This window comes from Wasmannia auropunctata, unplaced genomic scaffold (genome assembly GCF_000956235.1).
Source record: "Wasmannia auropunctata unplaced genomic scaffold, wasmannia.A_1.0 LD326009.1, whole genome shotgun sequence".
Classification (NCBI taxonomy): domain Eukaryota; kingdom Metazoa; phylum Arthropoda; class Insecta; order Hymenoptera; family Formicidae; genus Wasmannia; species Wasmannia auropunctata.
The window spans coordinates 66,824-76,812 of record NW_012036881.1 but is presented as its reverse complement, the minus strand read 5'-3'; the positions used below and the strand labels follow the sequence as shown (position 1 = coordinate 76,812).

Genomic DNA, 9,989 nt, shown 5'->3' with positions numbered 1-9,989 from the left:
TTATTTTTGTAGGGCCTAAGTTTGCAGTAAGATGTTAATAAAAAACGAGCATGCGATGAAGGGACATGAAACGAATATTGTGAAAAAAATTCATACTTTTTTTACCGTTCAGTTTGGAAAATAGAGCCTTAAAAAATGTAATTTTCGATTTTAATTGACATATATGAAGGCGAGTGAAGGAGGCAGCGCTGCGTTAGTCTGCGTCTATTTAAATTAATATTTTTTTCCGCGTGTGCGGCCTATGGATAAGCGTAACCAAATGTTTTCTCTCACTGGCGAGAGTGAAAGTATCGCTACCGAGTGCGCAATGAGGTCTAACTTTTGGACGGTATTATCGCGAGTGTACTACCTTAAATAATTTTAATCATTAAATATAAAAGAAATCTAAATTTTAAGTCAAAGTTTGTTAAAAATTTTCAAATTTATTTTAGTAAAATTTCTTTTAACGAAGATCGATTTTATATACATTATAAATCATTTATAATTTATAGAAAAAATATTGTTCTGAAATACTTTGTATATAAAATTAATGTACTTTATTACGTAATAAGTAGAGAGAGAAAGAGAGAAAGAGAGAAGAGAAAAGGAGATTCAATTTTGTAACGAATGAAAGTTATATAAAGACAGCTGGCTTTTTCATAATATTATCTACGATGAATCTCCTATACTTCCTCGCACCGTCCAATAACAAAGGACTGATAAAGTTAGATCTTTTTTTTTATAATATATAAATTCATAAAGTGTGCGATGCAAACTATTCTATTCACTATCGTAAATTCGTCATTGTGCAGTTACTTATATTATATTTTCTGAATTTAAAAATCACTTAAAAATTCTTATTTATTAAAAAAGGTCGTAAATAATGCCAACAATTTTATACCTAAGTGTATCAAGCACCTCAAGAAAACTGTGCAAGTTATTCATTTCGTTCCTAATTTAAATCAATATCCTAAAATGTTTATATATAATGTTAGTATACAATATACACTATTATATACTATTTATCTATTCTTTCCAACGAGATATACGTAAACTTATTTGAGAGATATGTAAATTTAAAAAGCCTTTTGCAGGAACAAGAGCAGGTTTCAAGAGAAAGACCAAAATCAATGTATAAGTTACGCGCGTTTTCAAGCTAAATTAAATAGAAAATATATATAAATGTAGATCAAATTAAAACTTATATGTATAATATAACATACAACTCTGGTGTTTAACGAAATAGTTATTATCTCAGAAATGCATAAATTATTTATTTAAAGCTATTTTTTCACCGTAACATAGATTGTATTGCATTCTTGCAATAATCGTATTAGCGAGCCTGGATCTAACTGTAACTCAGAACTTATCTTCTTGATTACGACGATGTAAAAGAATGTTAAAATAGATCATCTCGTCGTCTGCAACTTGTTCTCTTCTATTCTTCTTTTATTTACAGTAATTAGGAAGTCTATTTACTGTGTAAATAGTCGTAAGATCGTGTGTAGTCTAAAATGACTGTGTATGCGCGTCAATAGTATCATAATTGATATCAGTATTAAGGGGAACATTTGAAGTGCGATAATAATGTATGTGTTTCCCGTTATACTTATGCGATTTATTAATCAGATTAGACAGATTTATTTTTCGGGCTCGATCGATTATCAAAGATACCTTTTATCCTCGATTGCTTTCGATATATTTCATTTGCTCGCCGGGAGTGTATGATAAGTATTCTTTCTTGCGTATTTTAAGATTGCTCGAATCTGTTATTAAAATCAAGGCAATAAATTCTGGAGTATCCCGCATGTATAAATAAAAAGACAATATATTTTACAAAAAAAAAAACAAATTTAAATTTTTAAACAGCTGTCTATACATATTATATGTCGCATGTATATTTTTTAACAAAATTCTGTTCTATTTTTAATAAATTAATTTTCATATATTTTTCATATATTCTATTATAATTAATTTTATATTTTTTATATAAGGAAACAAATAAATGTTTTTTTTTTAAACCAGAATAAAAGGTATCTAAAGCCATCGACGAACAGCCTATGTGGAAAATAATACGCTCAAAGTATACGTGTACATAAGTCTATATATCTATGTGTACAATATAACAAGCTGAACGAAACTATATACCGCGGGTATATATATATATATATATATATACACACCTGCGTAATGTAATACATGCACAATGGCGTGTGACATATTAATGTGTAATATATTCTTTTCGCGAGAGCATCATGATTGTTTAAAGCGTCACAAAGTGCTCCGCATTTATGATTTACGCGATGGTCGACGACGCACTTTTCCGGTAAATTGATCGGATTTGTACGTCAGTAAAATGATGGGAAAAATAAAATATTTATGATAACTAGAGAGAAGGAGATGCTTGTATAGGTAATATAAAAGAGCATCCGATTACCGAGCATATAATGTTCGTCCCTATTACGTTCCCGCTGCTATAGAAAATGATCGCGCGTGTATGAGCATAATATAACTGTTCGATCGTCAGTGTGTCTTAATATTCTCTATATAGGATAAATTTCGAAGATTTCAATCAAACAAACTGAGGCATAAAAAAATAAGAAATTATGTCCAGTCATGTAACCATTTCTAATTATAGATTAGATGGACCGAATGATTGTATACACTTTATTTGCAGTGCCTGAGTAAGTCGCGAGAAGCGTGGCTTTACACGCGATATTTTAACATTTATCCAATAACTTAGGTCGTTTTGCATGTATATGAGAGACAAAAGAAACATTCTGTTACTTGCTTACGATCGTAATGCAATGTATTCTTCGCGAAGACTGATTTTTGTAGGAATTCTTTGCGCCTTCTCGTTAGTTTGTTGATGATTTGATGCGAATGCAAGATTTTTCATTCAATGTGCGGCAACACATGTTCCGTCTGATCTGTTGCGTGCAATTCTATTTATGTAAATATTTAATTTAGCCAATCGTATTTATTGCCGATTTCGAAAATTCTCGCGTTCATACCTTAAAACCTAAACTGTTGCTACCTTCACTTGACTGTTCGTCGTATTGCAGAACTAAGATTTTCATGCCAATGCGCGAATTATACGTACAATGAGTACAACGATATATATATATATATGTATGTAATGTATCTTTACAACGCGCAAATGTATGTAGACTGGTATGTACTTGTAATTCTATTATTAATTACACCATGTTAAAGAGAAAGACATAAATTATTATGATATAATTTATTACGCGATGTGACATTGTTTGTATGCACATCGATAATGGATACTGTTTGTAGATAAAAGTGAATAAAGCTATAAATTATTTAATGCAATCTTTAATTCCGATATAATATGATCGACAAACTTTACTCTTCTAAATGCCTTACTTCTTCCCATCTCTAATTATCTTTTAATTAAAAATAATATGATTAAACATTTATTGTATGTTACATTACGAATACTTTAATTATTTAATATAGTTTTTATTATAATGACAAATTATAAATTGTAATTAATGATGAATATCTCACATATACAACTTCAGTCAATTAAATTTGATACTTTACAGAAATTCAAGCTAAATTAAATTAAATTAGGGTTTCTCATTGATCTCAGAATTATATATTAAATTTCACGCGTATTTCGTTGCAGCTCATTATATATCACATATGCAAACAAAACAAATTTCAAGCGAAATAAAAACAAGTGTTTCTAAATTTTTTAATATATCTTTAATCATTTGCTTAAATTTTTTTCATATTATACAGTACATATTTTACGCGAGTTTACGTGCGTAAGCGTCTTTAACGTATACCTATTACACGACGATGTCAAATTGCGAGGATAAAACGCGCGGTGTGTATTGCTCGGCCGAAATAAAATTTCTCCCGTTGCCTCCGTTGCCTCTGCTTTTACGGCCCGCATAATCGTAAGCTGTAAAGACCAACGGCGCCATGATAAGTCAAACGTGGCCGGAATAATCGTTTCACGCTTCTCATTCTGCACGGAAATATTCTGCAACGCTTCATTTCGGTGATATTATCTACGTGCTCTTCATATCCGGAAAAACACTTGAACTTATAAATTTCTTCATTTTATCTTATTCAACACGTGTGCAATTCTTAGCCAAAATCTAATGATTTTACGTGAATTGTTTATGAGTGCAAATAATATGTAATTTGTATAAAAGGCGATATTTGTAAAATATTTACATGCGAAAAATATCGTTTCTCCTAAAACAAATGGTTCGCAGCGCTCTCGTGCCAAGTTCGCTTATTAATACATAGCCATGAACTCTGCCGCGAAAAATATTAAAAACAGAGGAAACACAGAAAATCAGTAACCAATGGCCACGTGAAAGATTCAATGAAATTTCACGGTGGAGCATGCGGCGAGTGCGGCTTACGTAACGTATTCCTTTCGTTCCTATATCCTCTCTAGCGGGAATATGTGAAGACTCGAGGGAAAGGATTCTCGGTCGTTTAGGTCTGCGGGGGGACCTGCCGATCCCATGACCAGCGGATTCGCAGTAATCGTTATTTACTGCTCGTGAAGAAAAAGGGACGGAAGAAAAGGTGTCAGCATTCCGGTCAACGTCAGCGACAAAAGTGCGACAGTAGCTTTATTCCCGGTTGGGCGGAATAAATTTGGAGCGGCTGAATGAGCGAGTCGAAGTCCGCTAATCCGAATACGAAATTACGACACGTGAATTTCGTGTTCTCGTTTTCTCGTTTTCGCGTTTTATGCCGTTTCAAAAGCTATTTAAAAAAAGAGAGAGGCGCGTCGTCGCGAAAAAAATGATAACGCGTTACAGTACAAAAGAAGATAGAAAGAATTCCTTTTTCCAGAATAGCGAGTAACTCAAAGAGATTGGTGTAAGAAAAATCGCGATTGAAGGGATTTTTTTGCCATTCCAATCGGCGAGAACGCGATGTCGTGCACTCGTTATCGAATAATGGATCCGCAACGAGATCGATTGCACTTGGACTTCAAGTATCCTCACAGCTGCTGTGCGACAACCTGCCATACGTCTCATACCGTCAGAAATCCTTGTTCGACAGTCTGCAGCAATAGTACGTTTTTTTATAGTTCAAGGAAAACCCAATTACGTCGGGATGTAATATGGCTAATGAATATAGAAGCAAAATTCGCATTCTCTCTAGAATTTATGTTACAATTAGAACAGAATCTCTTATGAGAAGAGTTTTATTTAATTGCTTAAATTTTTTAATTTCCAAATGGAGAGAGAAGAATTTTAAAACTAGTTAAATATTAATTTTATCATATATTTTTAGAACGTGGAAATTTTATATATAAATCAGATATACGAAATAGGATAAAAATAAACTAATTAAGAAAAATATTAGAAAATGGAAATTTTGTCATTATATTTTCCTTTCTCCTCACAAAAGATACTTCTGATTGAATACGTTTGAATGACATGTTTCTTGGTTTCGACAGTTTATTTTATGTATAGGCACTCGAATGAATTGATTTATCTTTCAGGGAGTTATTCCGGGAATCATACAAATTGGAAGTCGTCCGATTTAAGCAGAAATAATAATGAAACGTTTAGAGAAGGTAAACAATTAAAAGATAAAATTTTTAGACATAAACATTATTGATAATTATTTTGGTAAAGTTAAAAACGATTAAATTACATATACATATTTACTTTTTTCCAGAAAAATAGAAAAGATTTTAAATTCTATTTTTTTCTTTAGAAGCTTAAACAAAAGTTTATGTATACTCAGCGATTCTGATTTCATCAAATATACAATAATATAATTTAATCGTATTATTAATTTATGGGTATTAATAATATCCGATTAAATTTGATCGCAATATTATTATTTGCTACTTCATTATTTAATTAAATTGCCAGATTGTATTAAAAGGATTATCTAATAATAAGAATAATCTAATATTGAGAATATTGGGAATATATTTTCACTTAAATAAAATTTATGAGGTTGATAGAGAAAGAAAGTTCGATCAATATCATAGAACTTACTCGTTTCTTGACTTTACCGACTTATCAATTCCTGTAACCTATACGACGCAATCAAATCGCCGTCCCTCGGTCATGTTTTAATCGTACGTTTCGAACAATGCGACCCGAAGCGTGTCAGTCGCAGAAGCGCACGAATATTAATTTAGCACGGAATCCCCCGCGTCCTAGGCAGGGGCGATCCGCCGTTTCCAGACTCGAAAGTACAAATGGGGAGAAACGCGGGTGCACACGCGTACGGGGCGACGAGGCACCATGAATCGGCGCCGGTGGTCTCGATCGAGAGAATGCAAATTCGTCTGAAGCTCCTGGAAGACAGCAACACGACGCTGCTTCTCCGAAATCGCGATCTCGTCGCGGAAAACAAGAACCTGGCGAAGCGGTGAGAATAATCTCTCACCGTGATTAATTGCGTGTTCGCTAAATAAGTTACCGAGCGTGAATGTAACAATTACATTCGTGTTTTGACAAATACATTTTGAACAAGTTCTCTAGCTCAAGATAAACGATGTGCAGGGTAGAAGAGGACGCGCCTAAAATGGAGAAGCTGCGAGAGAATTTATCATTGTTGCAAAACGAGCTTGATAAAGAGAGAATCAAGCTGGCTGACGTTTTAGCAAAACAAATGGTAGGAACAATAATATCTACTGAATAAGAAAAAAATATTTCTAAAATATAATTAAATATTATATTAGAGATGCTGTTCTCAGCCTGCAATGTTTAGTGCATAATGAGAATAATGATAACCCACATAAGAATAAAATAACTGTATTATTGTAATAATTAGGAATTTTTCAATGGGAAAGATAAACAAGTATTTATTATAGTATTAGAAATTTAATTTTTATCTCCTTAAAATCACATTAATATAATTGTTTTTAGATATTTTATTACGTTATTATGCTATTATTTATTGTAATAAATTTTCTCTTTTAATAAAAAATGTAACGTGTCTCTTAAGATTTGTGTACTATATCATAATTTCTCGTTTATAATCTTAAGATTTAATAAATTTTTAAATTAAGATTTAATCAATATATTAATGTATGATTAATATACAATAATTCAGTTTTTTTATTAAAACCGCTACTTAAACTAATAATGTTGTATTGAGAAATGAATCGTAAACTATCCAATAATTTCAGCAATTCAAAATTCTAAAGTTTCTCATTATTGTTTTTCGTGTGTTTCGTGTGCATAAAAATGTAAGAAAATTTACGCCTTTTTAAGTAAAAATTTAATTTTTTAAATCTTGCATATAAATTTCAGAAATATGACGAGGTATGTCTAAAAAATAAATGCACCTCTTCGACGAATGTAGTTTCTAAAACCGATTACGGATTACAAATTTGGGAACCCTGCAAAGACTGTCACGCAGAATTGGAGGGATGCCAAAGGGAATCGCTTACCCGCATCACTATAACGAAGTAAATAAGTTCTCTAGCAAGATTGAAGCTGAGTGAATTCAGTATATGCATCACGTTATTGAACATCTTAGTTATTAAACATCTCAAGCAATACAAAATAGAATTAATATAAATAAGAATGGATGAGTTATAAAAAAAATTGAAAGTACTCAGTTCGCAAACGTTCAATTACATGATAGCTAATACTCGTCTCAATGCGGAGTTTCACAATAAATCTACAATACTTTAATAGCATCAAATAATTCATGGAAGTAATCATTTTGTTTATTTTTTACAATTAATTAATTAACTAATATCAATTAATCTTTAATTAAAATGTGACTACCTGTTCTTAAAATTTATTCCAAGTATCTCACCCAATAAATCTTTTGATACGAGATTCATGAAACGAAATATGGGATCAGTCATTTTTTTGCAATAGATATATTATCGTACAAGTCACTCCACGCAAATTTTATTTTAAATTATTTTAATTTCTGTCGACTAAGAAGCTTGCTAAATAAAAAAAGGAGAACTTAAAATCTCTTGATTGTGAATTCTTCTTATTTTGCTACCCTCCCACCCGCGGATCCGTTTGCGTTTGTAACTCGTAACCCTCGATGCAACTAGGTCGGAGTTTGAGTTACTGGAAAGGGATATGCGGACTTTGAGGGACGCCGTGATCGTCCGGGAAGAAGCGTGGGATAAAGCGATGGAGCGCGAGGAGAACTGCCGACAGCAATTAGCACGATTGACCGCGGAGGTGATCACCGCGCGTCACCTTTGCGAATCTCGCCAGGACGAGCTTCGCGCGGTTACGGACACTTTGACGGTAAATACCGATAACCAACAGTTCGACGGCACATCGGAAACTGTATATAGATGTTAGATTGATGTGTAGAATAAATGCGCCGCTAACAAAGCTTCGTATTGAGAAAGATTTAATTAAACATGAATGTATAACTCTTAGCTTTTTAAGAAAGGTTACGCTACTGAGTTACATAAGTGTGAAAGAGACGTACTATTGTAGGCTCTTCTTTTCTTAATAATCACATAATTCTGTGGCGTACGAATGGCTCGGTATGCGAGCACGTTGATTCGTAATCGGCGACCCCGAATTCGAATCCTCACCTCATATATGCCTCGATTTTATGAGGTTTATTAGAAATGTAATTTACAACCATTCGATTCCCCTCCTACATGATTACATATAGTGACATTTTGATCATTCTAATAATGATGAAAAAATTAGTATGATGGATCAGTTATGTCAGTGATGCACGGGGACGTCAATATAAATTTTTTGCAACTCGCCGGCTCATAGAAAATATAAAATATTCTCTGTTTTATGCAAACTATTTTTTATGCAAAATAATAACATTATGCGGTTCTCAGGCCTTGATTTTAAAAATAATCTATACATTTTTTTATTTATATTGATTCTTATTCATTTGTTTAAATATTACACGTAAGTCTTTACAGAGCAACTTTCAAAAGTAACTGCTTCAAAACTCGAACTAAATTCGATAGTTATTTTTACACGAACAATTGTACAATTGTGTATAATGGCAAGTGTATTGAATGCGAACTAGTACGTTCAATCGAATTCACTATAAGCTTCATCCTTTCATTTGCGTGGAATGCAATATTCGTGGAATATGATTCCATGATTTGATTATTTGTAATGTTGATTAGTGTTAAAGCATTGATTGCCAAATACGAGTTAATTCATAATTGATGCTCTAAATGGACCAATTCGATTTTTTCGGAGAGAAAAAAATAAAAATTTTGTTACAATAAAAATAAATTTAATTAAGTAACATATATGTATTAAAGTTGAAAAATAGATAAGTCATCTATCTACGACAGTCAACATGTTAAAAAATATTTTTATTGAAAAAAAGTGATGTTGCATTAACAGTATTAGTTAACAACAATCTAAAAATAATCTTGTTAATTCAATAACAATACTAATAAAACAAATATATTTTAATAAAATGTGTTAAAATTACTATTGAATTAATATGATTATTTTTTAATTAAATTGCTGTTAATACATAATATCATCTTTTTTCATTTATTGTGCCTTGCTATGAAATTGACGATCACACTTATTGTTAATGCTCGCTATTCGAAAATTATATATTTTATATAATTATATAATTATTATGCAATATATAATTATATATTATATATTCTACATTATATAAAATATATATTTTTCAAATAGTGTGCATTAACAATAAATATGATCGTCAATAATATATAATTATATATTATATATAATTATATTCATCATTGCAACTTATAATTGCATCGTGGAGTTGATAGGAATACTTTGCACGTCCGAGAGAACTGCAATATTTTAAATTTTAATGCAGAAATAAGCAAGTTTCTTTCGTATCAGCGGCATTTTTACTTCCAGGAAAAAGAGTCGGAGCTGAGAATGATGGAGAAGGAAACGCTAAATCTGAACAAACTAATTGCAAAGCTGCACCGACGTCAGAGGTGAGCTCTGCTCAATTACGTTTATTTTATTCATAATATAAATCCGCCATCCGTCTCTCTCCCTGTCTCTCTCTCTCTCTCT

The 9,989-nt window shown here is 31.8% G+C and overlaps 1 protein-coding gene across 2 annotated transcripts in view; it reads left to right on the top strand.

The window, feature by feature from the left end:
• The first annotated feature begins 4,341 nt into the window (after nt 1–4,341).
• LOC105460225 (cingulin-like) overlaps nt 4,342–9,989 on the top strand; it is a 7,397-nt gene continuing 1,749 nt past the window's right edge. The window contains exons 1-8 of one of the 2 annotated variants that reach the window (XM_011706661.1): nt 4,342–4,590; nt 4,836–5,055; nt 5,489–5,563; nt 6,165–6,375; nt 6,510–6,621; nt 7,263–7,420; nt 8,030–8,231; nt 9,825–9,907. In XM_011706661.1, the coding sequence (XP_011704963.1) occupies nt 4,914–5,055; nt 5,489–5,563; nt 6,165–6,375; nt 6,510–6,621; nt 7,263–7,420; nt 8,030–8,231; nt 9,825–9,907 (983 nt within the window). In that variant the 5' untranslated portion in view covers nt 4,342–4,590; nt 4,836–4,913. Of the gene's footprint in view, nt 4,591–4,830; nt 5,056–5,488; nt 5,564–6,164; nt 6,376–6,509; nt 6,622–7,262; nt 7,421–8,029; nt 8,232–9,824; nt 9,908–9,989 lie in introns of both variants that reach the window. The other variant, XM_011706660.1, reaches the window with a different exon arrangement.